Genomic DNA, 18897 nt, shown 5'->3' with positions numbered 1-18897 from the left:
TATAACATGGTTATAAGGGAAAATAATAGCATTCTGAATACAGAATGCATAGTAAAACAGCGCTGGAGGGGTTAAAAAAAAATAAAAAATCATTTAACTCACCTTAGTCCAATTGATCGCGGGCCGGCATCTCCTTCTGTCCCCTTTACTGAATAGGACCTGTGGTGAGCATTAATTATAGGTAAAGGACCTTTGATGACGTCACTCCGGTCATCACATGGTACATCACATGATCTTTTAACCCCTCCAGCGCTGTTTTACTATGCATTCTGTATTCAGAATGCTATTATTTTCCCTTATAACCATGTTATAAGGGAAAATAATAATGATCGGGTCTCCATCCTGATCGTCTCCTAGCAACCATGCGTGAAAATCGCACCGCATCCGCACTTGCTTGCGGATGCTTGCGATTTTCACGCAACCCCATTCATTTCTATGGGGCCTGCGTTACGTGAAAAACGCACAAAGAGGAGCATGCTGCGATTTTCACGCAACGCACAAGTGATGCGTGAAAATCACCGCTCATATGAACAGCCCCATAGAAATGAATGGGTCAGGATTCCGTGCGGATGCAATGCGTTCACCTCCCGCAACGCATCCGCGCGGAAAACTCGCTCGTGTGAAAGGGGCCTAAGGCCTCTTTCACATGGGCGTTGCGGGAACACCCGCGATTTTTCCGCGCGAGTGCAAAACATTGTAATGCGTTTTGCACTCGCGTGAGAAAAATCACGCATGTTTGGTACCCAAACCCGAACTTCTTCACAGAAGTTCGGGCTTGGGTTAGGTGTTGTGTAGATGTTATTATTTTCCCTTATAACATGGTTATAAGGGAAAATAATAGCATTCTGAATACAGAATGCTTAGTAGGTGATCAATTGAGGGTTAAAAAAATAATTAACTCACCTTCTCCTCTTGTTCGCGTAGTTCCCGGTCTCTTTTTTACTTCTTTAATGATGAGCTGTGGGCTAAAGGACCTTTGGTGATGTCAGATCACATGCTCCAATCACATGGTCCATTACCGTGGTGATGGACCATGTGATCTGACATCACCACAGGTCCTAGCCAGTAGTTCATCATTAAAGAAGTAAAGAAGAGACCGGGAACTACGCGAACAAGAGGAGAAGGTGAGTTAATTTTTATTTATTTTTTTAACCCTCAATTGATCACCTACTAAGCATTCTGTATTCAGAATGCTATTATTTTCCCTTATAACCATGTTATAACCATGCGTGAAAATCGCACCGCATCCGCACTTGCTTGCGGATGCTTGCGATTTTCACGCAACCCTATTCACTTCTATGGGGCCTGCGTTGCGTGAAAAACGCAGAATATAGAGCATGCTGCGATTTTCACGCAACGCACAAGTGATGGGTGAAAATCAACGCTCATGTGAACAGCCCCATAGAAATGAATGGGTCGGTATTCAGTGTGGGTGCAATGCGTTCACCTCACGCATCGCATCCGCGCGGAATACTCGCCCGTGTGAAAGGGGCCTAAGGCTACTTTCACACTAGCGGTACGGACCTCCGGCAGGCTGTTCCGTCAGGTAGACAGCCTGCCAGATCCGTCCTGCCGCTAGTGAACGTGTGCCCCCGGACTGCCGCTCTGTCCCCATTGACTGACTATAATGGGGGTAGAGGCACGGCGAGAGGCTCCCGGAATAAAACTACGACATGTCCGACATTTATTCCGGCAGCCTCTCGCCGTGCCTCCGCCGGAACTCCGCCCGCCCTCATTATAGTCAATGAGGACGGAGCCGCAGTCCGGGGGCACACGTTCACTAGCGGCAGGACGGATCCGACAGGCTGTTCACCCGACGGAACAGCCTGCCGAAGGTCCGTGCTGCTAGCGTGAAAGTAGCCTAAGGTGCTAAGATGGATTTTTTTAGATGATGCTGTAATCTTGTAGTTCACAGAAAGTAAGCCACACAGGAGAGATTGACCTTCTATCTACAAAGAAGTACAAGCTCTGCACTTTTGGTTAGACACATGACACAGTTGCCATTGAAAGACTTAAAAATGCATATAGTAGATGCAACTAAGGCTTTGTTCACATTTCCATTAAGGGATGAAAGGGCGCAAAGCAGTCTGCTGGATCCTCTAATTCACCACCAGATCCCCACTGACTGCAATGAGGTCCGGCACTGATCCAGCAGATTTCTAGCATAAATGCCGGGTTTTGGCCAGACAAAAAACATTGCATGCAATAGTTTTTTTGTCCAGCCAACATTTGCGCCAGATCTGGCAGCTGGTCTCTATTTCCTGGTGCTTCTTGACACGCAGCAACCATCGATTGGCTGAGCAGGCTTTTCCTGCATGTCAAGACGTACCGGAAGAGGACACTATAGGAGGTCAAAAAAGCATCAGATCGGCAGCGGTGGGGGATCGATGAGATTTGATTTTTGTTTTTACACCATTCTGAGGCTTTTGAAAACAATTTGTACCACCCTAACATCCCCTTTACATCTGATAAATGTATCTCTAGGACGGATACCAATATAATCAGGGGTCTTGATTTCCTTTCTGAAACCCACTGGGGGGGAAGGTGGGTGTCAGGCATTTCCATTGCTTGTGAATAAAGAACCGCAGGATGCAAAAGCTGCTGGTTCCCAGCAGGATGGGTGCTGGTAAAGGCTGTGTCTAATTAAAGATGACTTGGGAGCTCGTAGCCACACATTGGGTTATATATAGAAAGATGAGTCCTAAAATGTGTCACTGCAGCACCTGCTTTCAATAGAACAGCAAGAGGAGGGAGTTGCATAAATTGTGCAGGAGTGGGGGCACAGAATGTGCACAGGGAGAGAACAAAGGGGTGTACATGGCAGGACGGAGGCTTACCAAGAGGTGCGTGCGGTTGAGGAATAGCAGAGGGCTGCCTGCATGATGGAGGCTGACAATCATGTGGGTGTTACAGAGGAGGACGCAAGACAGAAGTGAAGAAGTGGACGTGATTAGTAATCACAGAGAAGCAAGGAAATGCAGTGGCAGAGGTGTAGGGCGCCGGCATGGGGGAAGACACATTGACAGGTGCACCCTGGCATAGCGCAGATCTAGCCGAGGAGATTGGTGCTAAAGCTGCGGATGAGGTCAGCACAAGAATAGAAAAGGTGGCTGCAGGGGAGGATTGAGATGCAGTGAATAGCAGATACACTCATGTCTTGTCTTCATCTAACGCCCACAGAGCTGTAACACCAAACACAGCCTGGTGTATTTATAGGCTGCGTCCCCCCTCCTCTATGCCTGCACCAAAAATCCTCTGCAGAAAGAGCAGCACGGAGAGAGCTCTGCTATACGCTGTCACTTCCTCCTCATATCAAAAAGACATTAGACCCAAGATCAGCTATTTTGACCGCCGTTGCAGGTGTCTGGATGGGCGTGTGTAGATGTAGCAGTGCCGGATTCTAAGTGCCCCCTTCAGATTATGCTGTACGGGTACCTGGAATATAGGCGACACCTAGTGATGCCAAATAAAAAAAAAGTCTAATCCACAGACAGACCACAGGGAGCAGAGTGCTTTATTGCAGATTGAGTTATCCCTCTGGGATACATCTGCTCCATACTATTACCATAAGTACTCATGTGCCTCCAGAATACATTCCTTCTGCGTCCTTAGGCCAGGCTTCTAGTCCATTGTAAAACTCAGCGGGACGCACGTACAGCCCCATTAGTGAAAATTGTCACTGCTACTGCCGATTAAAAGTGACGTGAAGTGAGTACCATTGATTATCTGATGACAATGGCCGCTGTCAATGGGTGGGATATATTAGGCAGCGAGTGATCGAAGGAACAACTTCGACAAGAGGCAAATTGTGATGACTAGTCCACGGGGTTGGGACATCTTCAGGACACAGCAGGTCTTGTAGGGTGTTCCTGGTGTGCACTGGTTAGTACCTACTAAAAGGGGCACAACTGGTGACAAGGTCATGGTCACCCCAGGCTCATTCATTATGTCCATTGATCCATGGAGGCTCAGTCTCACAACTTACAAGATTTAACAGATTTGCTGCTAAAGTCTTGGTGCCAGGTACCACTCTGGTTGCCATATACATGTTTCAAAGTTTGCACTCTATAATATAATGGGGTCATTTACTAATCTGAAATACGCCTAAATTAGGCTACTTTCACACCAGCGTTTTAGCTGGATCCGCCATGGATCAGCCAAAACGTTTCAGTCATAGTAATACAACCCCCTGCATTCCATTATGCATAACGCCATTCAGTAAATACCACAACATGAACTTCAAAATATGAAATTCGCTCATCCCTAATTGCTCCTTTAACTAATACATGTGCTAAAATTGATCCATTGATCTTATGGATTCATAATACATCGGAAATGTTTACATACTTTTATATACGTGGAGAGAAGATATATATGTATATCTACCACGTGAAATTATCTCACCTACTCTTAAAACAGCCATGGTCCCTATGACCAGTGCTTTTCAGATAAGGTCTAAGAAACATTATTCTTTGAAGGCATTGGTTCTCCTTCTGGAGATCCAGCTGGTGTATGAAGTCTTACAGGCAATGCTCCCTGGGAACAGGAATGTAAATTAACCCTTCTGCAGATGGAAGAACTGTCTCTCCAGCGCCACCTCCAGGCAGTTACCCTGCAAGTCAATGTCTGAAACAGTAAAGAGCCATGAAACAGCACTAGGGATATCAGCCAAACCAAAAACACCCTTCTATAGACAGCACCGTTTTGGAGTTCTAGCTTCTCGTCAGTCCAGAGCAGGGTACTGGTCACCCTCGATATAGTTCTTGGCAGGTACTGGTTCTACCTGAGAAGATCCAGCTAATGTAGAGAATCTGACAGGTATCATCACATGCAGTGATTCTGCTGCTCTTTTGCCATTTTAATGACTGCAGAGGCCAGTTGTTACAGTGTAGGTAGGGCTGGACATTAATTTGATCAAGGGGTGAGGATAGGTAATTAATAATCTGATCGGCGGGGGTCCAACACCATGGGGGTCATTTATTAAGACCGGCGTTTTAGAACCCAGGCTTAATAACCCCTATAGCTGGCGGTGGATCAGCAGAAATTTTGAAGAGGTGCCAGCCTCTACATAACTTCAGCGTATCCTGCGCCAGTCTAAATGTAAGCCAGCTTCCTTGCTGTTTTACATTTAGGACATTTTCTACTCCTAAAACTGGCGTAGAAAATGATGAATGAGATGGGTCTACCGGCCCGTCCTCTTCCCTGGCCATGCCACGCCAACGGGAAAAAGTCACAGATTGCGGCGCAAATAACCTTTGCGCCTTAATCTGCTTCATGAATACACCTAATATGGGCGTATTTCTGCATAGTAAATGACCCCCTATATTTTTGCATATAGTTAACCTAAAACTATAGCGGTCTTAAAAGTAAAAATAACCAAATCAAACAAATGAGTCAAAAATATTAGACTTGGTTATTTATTTATTAAGGAAAATGATCCATTATCACATTTCTGAGTGGCGAAAGTATGTGAACCTTTAGGATTAGCAGATAATTTAAAGGTGAAATTAGAGTCTGGTGGTATTATCAGGCTAGGACTAGCGCGTGACAAGAAAGTCCCGCAAAATTTCATGTAATGTATTTCAATAGTGTCGCAATGCGACATACTGTGACAGTCGCAAAAAAAATCCATCCAAGTAAAAAAAAAATTGCCGACTATCGCAATAGCAGCATGTCGCATGTTTCATTGTGTCACCATTGAAATACAATACATGAAATGTCACTAAACAAACGTTGCAGTGTAGCTGTACTTTTTTTTTGTCACACCACATGTCGCTATGCAGCCGTAGCTTCACGTTTGATAGATTCCTGTTCCTTACATAAAACAGGTTGTCCACTCGAAGTCTGATCTTCACATAAAATCTTTGTGGAAGTGTATCATGGCATAAACAAAGGACATTTCTAGGGACCTCATAAGAAAAGTTATTGATGCTCATCAGGCTGGAAAAGATCACAGACCATCTGTAAAGAGTTTGAACTACACCAATCCAGTCAGACAGATTGTGTGCAAATAGAAGAAATTGAAAAGCATTATTAACCTCCCCAGACCCCAGGAGTGGTTGACCAACAAAGATCATTCCAAGAACAAGGTGCGTAATAGTCCATGAGCTCATAGAGGAACCCAAGATAACCTCTAAGCAACTTAAGGCTTTTCTCACATTAGTTAATGTTCATGAGTCCACCATCAGGATGAACAACAATGGTGTGCATGGCAGGATTGCAAGGAGAAAGCCGCTGCTCTCCAAAAAAGAACATTGCTGCCTGGCTTCAGTTTGCTAAATATCACTTGGACAAGCCAGAAGGCTATTGGAACAATGTTGTATGGATTGTTTAGACCAAAATTGAAGTTTTTGGTTTAAATGAGAAGTGTTATTAGGATAAAGTAAAACACTGCATTCCAGCATAAAAATCTCATCCTATCTGTAAAACATGGTGTTGGTAGTCTCATGATGAGGGCCTGCATTGCTGCATCTGGGCCAGGATGGCTTGCCATCATTAATGGATTAATTTTATACCATCAAATTCTAAAAGAAAATGTCAAGACATCTGTCCGTTAGTTGAATCTCGAGAGAACGTGGGTCATGAAGGAAGACAACGACCCTAAGCACAAAAGTCGTTCTACTAAAGAATGGTTAAAGAATAAAGGTAAAGTTTTGGAATGGCCAAGTGAAAGTCCTGACCGTAATCCAATAGAAATGTTCTTGAAGGACCTGAAGTGCGCAAATAATGGGAGGAAACCCTCCAACATAGCAGAGCTGAAGCTGTTTTGTACAGAGGAATGGGCTCAAATTCCTCCAGGCCGATGTGCAGGACTAATCAACAATTACTGGAAACGTTTAATGCAGTTATTGCTACACAAGGAGGTCACACCAGATACTGAAAGCAAAGCTTCACATACTTTTACCACTCACAGACATGATCATTTTCCTAAATAAATAAATGAACTCATTTTTTATTTGGTAATCTTTGTCTACTTGTAGAACTTGTGTGAAAATCTTTTAGGTCAAATTTATACAGAAATATAGAACATTCTGAAGGGTTCACAAACTTTCCAGCTCCAATGTACCTGGTGAAGACTCCTGTCCAGAGTTAAAACATGTCGAACGATTAAGAACAATAAAACTTCCAAAGATTTAACAACGTTCTGAGGGTTTTATTTAGTGCTCCTCCAAAATATATATATATATTTTTTTTTTGTTATTGCTCGATTCACACTGTATGGTTACAAACATATGGGGTCATTTGTCAAACTGGTATAAGTAGAACTGGCTTAGTTGCCCATACCAACCAGATTCCACCTTTGATTTTTCAAAGGAGCTGTCAAAAATGAAAGGTGGAAACTGATTGGTTGCTATGGTCAACTAAGCCAGTTTTACTTTACACCACTTTTGATAAATGACCCCAATATATTTTATAGTATGACTTTTTTGGGAGTTTTTTTATACAATGAAACTGCAATTACTTTGTGTGCTTTCTTTAGCGCAAGTTCTATGAAAATGTCCCTAGAAACAACAACTGAAAACTGCATGCTTTCAGTTCCACTATAATCGTTCCTTGGGAATTACAGTACTACATGTTCTGAGCACTTTTAATTAAAGTTATCATTATAGATCTTGTTCAAATAGTTATTCCAGCTGTGACAAAATTTACACTACACAACTTCTACCACAAGGTGGTTTAGGTCCAGTCATTGATGCCCACACTGAGGTGAAGACGAGACCAGTTTTTAACAAGTAACATGCTAGGAAAATGTTGTATTTCATTTATTTGCAATCTAGAATTATAAAGAAACTCCTATAAAGAACGGGCCCTCTAACAATCCTCACAGGTGCAGGAGGGAATATATGAGAACACCGAAGAGGAGAAGTGCACTCTGCGAACACTATATGGTTAAAAATATCAGCTTTATTGTACAAAAGTAAAAATCACACATAGTTGGTAAAGACAAAAAACATCACATGACAAGACACCTACTTGGGTCAAAAATAACACAGTTGGACCAATGCAGATATGCCATAAAATGCAGATAGCATAAGTAACAAGGCCACAATGGAGGGATACAGATATACAGACCCAGTAGGCAACACAAACACCAGCCCCAAAAAGTGTTTTGTGTTGCTTCCTCAGGGAGACAGAGACACAGACTGTTATTTTTGACCCTAGTAGGTGTCTTGTCATGTGATGTTTTTATCGTTACCAAATATGTGTGATTTTTACTTATGATGTACAATAAAGCTGATATTGTTAACCATAAAATCTAGAATTATAGTCTTGTTTTGGATTATGAAAAGGCCATTACTGAATTATCCTGTGTATATAATGTTGAAGTAATTGTCTGCTTGGGCTTAAGTGGAAACCTGTAGACCCTCTCAGCTTCCAAATCTTCAGGTGCTACCTAAACTCTTAAGGCTACTTTCACACTTGCGTTGTTCTTTTCCGGCATAGAGTTCCGTCACAGGGGCTCTATACCGGAAAAGAACTGATCAGGTATGTCCCCATGCATTCTGAATGGAGAGTAATCCGTTCAGTTTGCATCAGTATGTCTTCAGTTCAGTCGTTTTGACTGATCAGGCAAAAGAGAAAACCGTAGCATGCTACGGTTTTATCTCCGGCTAAAAAAACTGAAGACTTGCCTGAATGCCGGATCAGGCATTTTTTCCCATAGGAATGTATTAGTGCCGGATCCGGCATTCAGAATACCGGAATGCCGGATCCGTCCTTCCGGTATGCGCATGCGCAGACTGAAAAAAAGGTGAAAAAATAAATGCTGGATCCGTTTTTGCCGGATGACACCGGAAAGACGGATCCGGCATTTCAATGCATTTTTTCGACTGATCAGGCATTTTTAAGACTGATCAGGATCCTGATCAGTCTTACTAATGCCATCAGTTAGCATACATTTTGCCTGATCCGGCAGGCAGTTCCGGCGACGGAACTGCTTGCCGGATCTCTCTGCCGCAAGTGTGAAAGTAGCCTAATGCTCCTGTTCTCAGCATTGCTGCATCTGGGCAGGATGTTAACATGCAGAACTTCCTGTTTTCATCAGCTTCCTGTTGGGTTCTCTAACCAAACCCAGCATGCTTTGCTTTTTAATGTTTCACCGGGCTTGCCCTGCCTAGCTAACATGGAGAAGACAGGTGCAGGGGGCATGACTGCTGCAGAGAGAACAGTATGACAGGCAGAGAAACATTATAAAACAAAGCATGCTGGGTTTGGTTAGAAAATCCAGATGGAAGTTCTGCATGTAAACATCCAACCAAGATGCAGTGATGCTGAGAACAGGGAAGGAAAGTGTTGACAAGAAAAACAAGTATAGGGGCCAAAATATGCAGTGTTTGGGGTATTCTGGGCAAATAAAATAACATTTCATTGTGAAACAAGAAAACCCCTTTAAGCTGCCCATACACCTTCAATAGCTATCAGTCAAACACTTGTACAGCCATCTCTCCTGACTCCCCCATAGGCATACACACTCGGGTCAGCTGGAGTATGTGTTTTCAGGGGGAGAGGAGTAAGTCACTTGTTATCCTGCTAAAATTCAATGTGCCCAATCCTTCTCTTTACAGCTCTCCATACACATTAGATTGTCTCTAAAATTAAAATACAGTACCACTCACGCTACTCCCATGATTATAATGTAATGCAAGTATACAAACCACTATAACTCCTGCACTATACTTTATAAGTACTCTGACATAGGTTTTCCATTATATAGAGTCCAACACTATAATTATGGCTCAGGTTGCCAACCAAGGATCGTGGCTTCCCCTGATCTGTAGCTAAACCAATGTTAACAAACAAGCAATGGGGTAAGACTAGGATCACATGAAGCTCTGTGTATAACATTTTGAACTTTGATTGCTATATTAAAAAATTAATCAGCACAGAATTTTGGACCTAAAAGACATAATGATAAAATACACACCTTATTTCTTGAGTATAATTCACACAGGTAAAATAACTATCGCAATGTATGCTATTAATACATGTGTCTGACCTGTCATACCTCTTGATGTGTCTGTTTATAGTGGACATGTCATCCCCCCTGGTATGAGTAACGGGGAGCCGGCAACGTGCTTCCCCTTTGCAGCGCCGCCGGCATCCCGTGCTTGTGAGGGAGCAGGGACACGGCCGGCGTCCTCGTCTCCACAGCAACCAGGAGGCGGGGAGGATCCGTCCGCACGCGCCTCCTCAGTGCCGCCGGCGTCCTCCATCCCCTAGGCAACGAGCAGCAGGGGATCTGAGCGCCGATGGGAATGAATCGGCGCTCAGCTGTGTGGCATGCAATGCGAGTCACGTGACACTGGCCACGTCACGTGACTCACCTGTAGGGGCTATTTAAACAGGCAGCCTGCTGGCCACAGGTTTCCTGTGATTGGTCTTTCTACCCTCACCTCCGTATTTGGATTTCCTATTGTGTGTTTTGACCTCAGTTAGTTTTTGACCTCGACCTTGCGACCTCATTGGATTTGACGTTACTTCTTGGCTTCTGACTTCGGATTGTATTTGACCTTGCTTTGCCTTCTCCCCGTGTACTGCGTGACCTCCTTGCCTTGACCCTTGCTTCCTTGACTCCGTTACGTTTTTGCTCTCTTCAGTAGGCCCCTGTACGTACCCTGGTGAGGGACCACCGCCAAGTTGTACGCCGTCAGTTAGGACGGGCCGTGCAAGTAGGCAGGGATAGAAGTGTGGGTGGAATTCAGGGCTGCACTCTTCCATTCCATGTAACAGTAAGTCTGTTAAAGGTGGACCTATCATCCCTCCTGATGTGTATGTTTATAGTGGATCTATCTTTTTTTTTATAGTGGTCTTGATTTGTTTGGTGTGGACCTCTCATCCCTCCTGACACCTGTTTATCTGTCATCCTTTCTGACATATTAGTTTATTGTGGATCTGTCATCCCTCTTGATGTGTCTATTTTTTGTGGACCTGTCATCCTTCTGACATATCTGTGTATAGTGGACCTGTCATCCCTCCTGATATATCTGTGTATAGTGGACCTGTCATCCCTCCTGATATATCTGTGTATAGTGGACCTGTCATCCCTCCTGATATATCTGTGTATAGTGGACCTGTCATCCCTCCTGATATATCTGTGTATAGTGGACCTGTCATCCTTTTGATATTTCTGTGTATAGTGGACCTGTCATCCTTCCTGATATATCTGTGTATAGTGGACCTGTCACCCTTCCTCATATCTGTGTATAGTGGACCTGTCATCCTTCCTGATATATCTGTGTATAGTGGACCTGTCACCCTTCCTCATATCTGTGTATAGTGGACCTGTCATCCTTCCTGATATATCTGTGTATAGTGGACCTGTCATCCTTCCTGATATATCTGTGCAAAGTGGACCTGTCATCCTTCCTGATATATCTGTGCAAAGTGGACCTGTCATCCTTCCTGATATATCTGTGCATAGTGGACCTGTCATCCTTCCTGATATATCTGTGCAAAGTGGACCTGTCATCCTTCCTGATATACAGTACAGACCAAATGTTTGGACACACCTTCTCATTCAAAGAGTTTTCTTTATTTTCATGACTGTGAAGGCATCAAAACTATGAATTAACACATGTGGAATTATATACATAACAAACAAGTGTGAAACAACTGTAAATATGTCATATTCTAGGTTCTTCAAAGTAGCCACCTTTTGCTTTGATTACTGCTTTGCACACTCTTGGCATTCTCTTGATGAGCTTCAAGAGGTAGTCCCCTGAAATGGTTTTCACTTCACAGGTGTGCCCTGTCAGGTTTAATAAGTGGGATTTCTTGCCTTATAAATGGGGTTGGGACCATCAGTTGCGTTGAGGAGAAGTCAGGTGGATACACAGCTGATAGTTCTACTGAATAGACTGTTAGGCCCCTTTCACACGAGCGAGTATTCCGCGCGGATGCGATGCGGGAGGTGAACGCATTGCACCCGCACTGAATACCGACCCATTCATTTCTATGGGGCTATGCACACGAGCGGTGATTTTCACGCATCACTTGTGCGTTGCGTGAAAATCGCAGCATGCTCCTCTTTGTGCGTTTTTCACGTAACGCAGGCCCCATAGAAATGAATGGGGTTGCGTAAAAATCGCAAGCATCCGCAAGCAAGTGCGGATGCGGTGCGATTTTCACGCACGGTTGCTAGGAGACGATCGGGATGGGGACCCGATCATTATTATTTTCCCTTATAACATGGTTATAAGGGAAAATAATAGCATTCTGAATACAGAATGCATAATAAAACATCGCTGGAGGGGTTTAAAAAAAAGAATTTTTTTTTTAACTCACCTTAATCCACTTGTTCGCGTAGCCCGGCATCTCCTTCTGGCTTCATCTGATCTCTGTGCAGCAATAGGACCTTTTGTGACGTCATTCTGGTCATCACATGATCCATCACCATGGTAAAAGATCATGTGACGTACCATGTGATGACCGGAGTGACGTCATCAAAGGTCCCGTTGCTGCACAGAGATCAGATGAAGACAGAAGGAGATGCCGGCATCGCGAACAAGTGGATTAAGGTGAGTTAAATTTTTATTTTATTTTTTTTAACCCCTCCAGCGATGTTTTACTATGCATTCTGTATTCAGAATGCTATTATTTTCCCTTATAACCATGTTAAAATAATACAATCTACAGAACACTGATCCCAAGCCCGAACTTCTGTGAAGAAGTTCGGGTTTGGGTACCAAACACGCGCGATTTTTCTCACGCGAGTGCAAAACGCATTACAATGTTTTGCACTCGTGCAGAAAAATAGCGGGTGTTCCCGCAACGCACCCACACATTTTCCCGCCACGCCCGTGTGAAAGAGGCCTTAGAATTTGTATTATGGCAAGAAAAAAGAAGCTAAGTAAAGAAAAACGAGTGGCCATCATTATTTTAAGAAATGAAGGTCAGTCAGTCAGCTGAAAAATTGGGAAAACTTTGAAAGTAAGGGCTATTTGACCATGAAGGAGAGTGATGGGGTGCTGCGCCAGATGACCTGGCCTCCACAGTCACCGGACCTGAACCCAATCGAGATGGTTTGGGGTGAGCTGGACCGCAGAGTGAAGGCAAAAGGGCCAACAAGTGCTAAGCATCTCTGGGAACTCCTTCAAGACTGTTGGAAGACCATTTCAGGGGACTACCTCTTGAAGCTCATCAAGAGAATGCCAAGAGTGTGCAAAGCAGTAATCAAAGCAAAAGGTGGCTACTTTGAAGAACCTAGAATATGACATATTTTCAGTTGTTTCACACTTGTTTGTTATGTATATAATTCCACATGTGTTAATTCATAGTTTTGATGCCTTCATAGTCATGAAAATAAAGAAAACTCTTTGAATGAGAAGGTGTGTCCAAACTTTTGGTCTGTACTGTACATGTGTATAGTGGACCGGTCATCCTTCCTGATATATCTGTGTATAGTGGACCTGTCACCCTTCCTGATATATCTGTGCATAGTGGACCTGTCATCCCTCCTGACATGTCTGTATAAGTAAATACTTGTACTCCACATAAAACAACAATGCTGATTATTTTCTAAGAACTCTGCAAGGAGCTGTTTTTCTGTCACTTCTCCTGGAAATGTATGACTAAATTGTAAAAAGTTTGTCCCTACAATCTAAGGCCTCATGCACACGACTGTGCCGTTTTTTGCGGTCCGCAAACCGCGGATCCGCAAAAAAACGGAAGGCGCCCTTTTTGTCTTCCGCAATTTGCGGAACGGAACGGGCACCGGCAATATAAATGCCTATTCTTGTCCGCAAAGCGCGGACAAGAATAGGACATGTTATATTTTTTTTAGCGGGGCCGCGGAACGGAGCCACGGATGCGGACAGCACACGGAGTGCTGTCCGTATCTTTTGCGGCCCCATTGAAATTAATGGGTCCGTATCCGACAACGGATCCAAACAACGGTCATGTGCATGAGGCCTAACACTGTCAGCACTGATTATACATTGTCTGAGTAGGGACTCACCACCATCTGGCAACACCCAGTTGTTAATTTATTCATAAATCTCCGGGAGGAATAAGAGAGGCACAGCACAATGCAGTCTACTAAAAAACATGCTCCAGAATTTATATTTTCTACAGAATGCAAATAGTTATAAGGGTGCACACAACAAAGGGCTTACTTACATGCACTTCTGCACCCGTTTGGCTACTGCACAAAAACTAGGACATATCCTGTATTTGACCTCAACTTGCGGGCCATGGACCCATTAAAGCCAATGGGTATGTGCCATGATGAGGCGTGCACACGGCAGGTATCTGCGGCTTGCAGCTAGTGATGGCCAGTTCGCAGTGTTCGCCGACGAACACATGCGATCTGCCATCTTTATTCCCAAGCCCGGCGATGCAGAGGTAAGTCCTTACCTGTGCCTGCTCCGCGAGCCGGTCTGAAAACAAGTGCGGTCACCGGGAGCAGGCTGTTCTGCTCCCAGTGACCGCATGTGTTTCAGAGCGGCGCAGGCACAGGTAAGGACTTACCTCTGCATCGCCGGGCTTGGGAATAAAGATGGCAGATCGCATGTGTTCGTCGGCGAACACTGCGAACTGGCCATCACTGCTTGCAGACTGCAAAACGCTTTTGTTTGTGTGATTTCAGACATGTTAGGAGAGTTGGCAGACCCCTCATTCATTTGGAATAAAAATCACATTTTTGTTTTATTAATCGGCAGTGGTAACAAATCAAATGAACAGTTGACTTACAGATCGAAAATGAGATAGTGGAACCCTTCTTCTGATATACTGTCATGGAGGCGTACTAAAAGAGAACAGAATTAGATATTTAGAGCAGAGACAACAGTTATTAATATATTGTGGATGGTCCCCAACTTTAGAACACCATTTCTTATAGGCCCCTTCACATTTGTCCAGCAATCTGGTTTTGCATGGTGCAAAAACGCTGGAGCTAAACTGAAGCCTGATCGCGTCCTTGTCTATGAAAGCTTTTTTGTCGTGCAATGTGTCCGGTGAAACACTGGACATCTCTCTGCGCTGGACAAAAAACCCTAAAAGCTGCACTATTCTATCTGGCTATGGATGTCGAACTGGCAGGGGTGCACCACCAAAAAGGCCAAGTGAGGCGATCGCCTCAGGCAGCACCAGTTAGGGGCAAGAGGGGGGCAGCGGAATGGTCATGGTCAATAAGCGCTTTCATTGTGGCAAAGAGGTTAGGTTAAGAAATTGGCATTGGGGGGGGGGTGCCGTTTCAGTTTTCGCCTCAGAAAGCAGAAAGGCTAGGTGTACCCCAGCGAACTGGTGGATAAAGTACCCAAATATGTCATCAGTTGTGTTTGGCTCGGGCATAAAAAACTGGCCTGATGCAACTGAGATATGTGAACCCTACCTAAGCATAGCATGTCTACACATAAAGAATACCTATTTCTGACTTTACGGCTTAGTTATTTGTCCTTTGAGCCTATGGCTATAGTCCGTGAATAGTGATACCAACTCAACCTAGAGGAACCAACCCTAAATATTGCCAAAGGGTACTGTAACCATTCATCGATCTCAAAATATATGTAACCTGTTGTAGGGAAGCAAACAATTCCTCAACTGTGATAGTGAAAGTCTGGAGGGATGGTTGCCCAATCCCCAAATCTATATTTGTAGTCACACAATTAGGAGGCTTTTAGGAAATGACATCTTCGTTTCTTCTTATGGAGTGGTATCAACTAGTCATCTGTTTTGGGACATATTACCTCCTGTGGAGCCTTATAGATCTATTAGATGGAATACTTACCTATACGGGTGGGGCAGATCACGACAATGTGCTTCCACGGAGGCTATGAAGGTGTCAAAAGCAGAAAGAACTCTACATTATGGGGCTCCAACTAAGTAAAATGTCTCCATTTTTGCACTACTGTAGGACATCCTTAGCTCTGTATATAACTTACAATATATAATATGTACTTTTATAAAAGCTAGCCACTCTACCCATACATTATAGTTTTACAAAGCATAGGAAATAATGGTCTCACCAATATTTGGGTGCTTTAATAGGCGGCAGATCCGGGCTTCTCTCTCTAGTTTTTGATGATCTGTGTAGTGAGAAGAAACAGCTCAAGTTAGCATCGAGGCTCTACGCAGCTTACTGGCGAGGGTCTGCATGCCAAGATCTGCATTGTTCACACTTTAAAAAACAGCTATTAATACACAAGACAACAGATAACACACTTGTTCATTCCAGCATAGGGCGGACGCTTTGTACCCAAAGAATTTGTATAGAGCAGAATATATAGTGGAGGCAGAAGATCTGAAATCATTGAAGGTGTCATAAATAAAGAGAGGGCTATCTAATAGCTATCTTTACATATACTTCTAAACACAGGCATACAGAAGACATGGTCGGGAGGCCTATACAAATCTTACAGTTGCAAGTATTGTTTGGGTGTCTTTGGATTTGGCTAAGTCATACGTAATGTTTCAAGGCTCTGTAAAGAGGTTGGCCACTTTCTGGCTACCTATGACCAGCATGTATGTAAGATGACTAACTATATGGCACGTACCAATATAGTCTTTGTTGCATTAAACTCCCACCAGTGAAGTACAGATGGCAGATGCAGTGTATTTGAATGGAGGTATCACATGGAGGTGATTTACATGGTCAAATGACCCTCCATCAGCGGCCATTTTATGGACAAGATCTCTGTGTGGACAGCACAAAAGACCTGGCGAACAGGTTATATTAGTAAGTGCCATATGGTCATCTTACAAACACGGGGTAGTGGCCAACCCTTTTAATGAGTCAGACATTGACTTGCAAGGTTTACTTCCTTCTGGATGAGAACTAATGTGCATACCTTTTCCCAGAGAGCATTGCCTCTACGACCCCATACATCAATTGGATCGCCACAAGGAGAACCAGAATTCTCTGACAAGTCAACTTAAAGAAGAAGACCCCATTAACTCTAAAAGAGTTATCTATAAAGCGGTAACCCTAGCAGGTTTTACAAGAAACTAATTGTAAAGCACCATTGGGTTGTGCAGGGACTCCAGGGTCATCTACTTCTACAAGTACCTTGATGTCATTTTAAAGGAGGAACCACAAGTTGCAAACATTTCCCTGACCATCTGTTAAGTGTGTAGCAGAAGCCTCCATGATACCGGTTAGAAGTGGTGGCCCTGTGCATGTTGACCTAATGTTGTTTATTGGCAAATACAATAAGATAACCTATGGGTTAGGCCTCATGCACAAGACCGTAGTTTTAGTCCACATTTTTTGCGGATTGGATGTGGACCCATTCATTTCCATGGGGCCACAAAAGTTGCGGACAGCACATGTCTGTTCCGCTGCCCCAGAAAAAAAAATAGAACATGTCCTATTCCTGTCCATTTGTAAAATAGTGTGGGACCTGTGGAAGGGAAAATGTGGGATGCACATGGTCGTTATACAGTACAATGCTCTCACAAAGTATCATGCCCCCTTATTGTGTCCAAATTGAATACTCCTCTATCCCACATTTCGACGATGAGCGGTGCAGAGCAGGTCTGCTCTGGTTTCTGATCTGCGCTATGTGTACCTTGACCACAGTCAGCAGGAGAACTGTGGAGTGGGGAGCTGACGGCTCCCTGCTTCACCATTGTATTCAACTGTATTTGTGTCCTGAGGACACAGATACAGTTGAAGTCGGGGCATTTGCTAGCCGTCCTGGGAATGCAGGACAGAAGTCGAAATTCCAGACTGTTCTGGTGGTTAGGAGGCATGCTTTTATGGCCCTGACCACAACATCAAATAATCTACCAAAATGTTACATTAATCAGATAACAAAGGAAAATTAGCAAACATTTGTAATAAATATTGTAATATAAAGCAGGAAGAACATAAACCGGTTGTAGATTGTACGCAGATAAAGGCTTTGCTAGAAAGCTGGGATATTTCCAGGATAAAATGTTTAAAAATCTGTGACAGTCCCAGGAGATTAGGTCCAATGACAACTATGTAACGGCAATGACTCATCTTTATTTTTTTGCTTGCTTGGACAGAGCATTGTGCCGAAATTGCAGTTATGAGTGCTCAGCCCCCAGGTTGAGATACCAAGTGACAAGATGCTGAGAGCCTGCTGCCAGCGCAGCCAGCACTAGGCAGCAATAAGTCTGTTAACGGCATCCACATGACATCACATCCTGCTTCCTATTGGCTAATGCCCATCAATCAATTCCAGCATTGTGCCCCTAGCCAGCAGCATTGTAGCCAGCTTTAATTTCATGCTTGACTGATTAGCACTTATGGTGACCTCGGCAGTATGTGTACCATGACTGCGCAGGGCAAAATGCCTTATCGAGCAAATAAAATCTGCTACAAAAATGTATTCCAGCAATAAAATCATGAAGCAAACTGATGTATGACCATTTTCTCTTGCTACAGAATTAACTCAAAACTATCATATATATTTACAGTAATATTCATAGGTAGCATTATACAGAAATATGCCAAAGGGTAATTTAGTAGCCCTTAGTACCCACAGTACACTGGAAAATGTTTTTTGCTCTTTGAGAAGTTTGATTAACACAATTTTTATATTTTTTTCTATTATTTAAGAATATTTTAAAATGCTCATCTCTGAGGAGGATGGGAGTGGTACAGATAGGAGTAGTGGTTTATGGTGGCTGCCCTCACCCTGGCGCTCCCTTGGGCTGTGCATCAGTGTCTGAAGGTCCACCCTTTCTTCCCTTGGGGCACTGTGTGAATATGTGGGGCTCCTGCCTGGTGGTAATTGGGTGCCATTGATGGAGTCTCACTCTAGTAAAACTTTGCAATCTTTCCCAATAATCACATATGTGCAATTCTGTTCTCTTTAACTCTTTGTGCAATTTTCAGGCTGAGGGATGCAGATCTTAGGTTTAGATGGCCAGTGAGTGTTAGGACCCGAGCTACTTGAGAAACCTTGGCACGGTGCTCGGGCTCAGACA

General features: G+C 43.7%; 1 protein-coding gene across 10 annotated transcripts in view; it reads right to left on the bottom strand.

The window, feature by feature from the left end:
- CAMK2B (calcium/calmodulin dependent protein kinase II beta) overlaps nucleotides 1–18897 on the bottom strand; it is a 152191-nt gene that overhangs the window by 84503 nt on the left and 48791 nt on the right. For all 10 annotated transcript variants that reach the window (XM_040414591.1, XM_040414599.1, XM_040414598.1 and 7 more), the window contains exons 3-4: nucleotides 15966–16025; nucleotides 14692–14746 (exon numbers count right to left, since the gene is read on the bottom strand). In XM_040414591.1, the coding sequence (XP_040270525.1) occupies nucleotides 14692–14746; nucleotides 15966–16025 (115 nt within the window). The remainder of the gene's footprint in view (nucleotides 1–14691; nucleotides 14747–15965; nucleotides 16026–18897) is intronic.

The sequence above is a fragment of the Bufo bufo genome, chromosome 1, assembly GCF_905171765.1.
Source record: "Bufo bufo chromosome 1, aBufBuf1.1, whole genome shotgun sequence".
NCBI lineage: Eukaryota > Metazoa > Chordata > Amphibia > Anura > Bufonidae > Bufo > Bufo bufo.
This window is presented reverse-complemented; position numbering and strand designations above follow the sequence as displayed.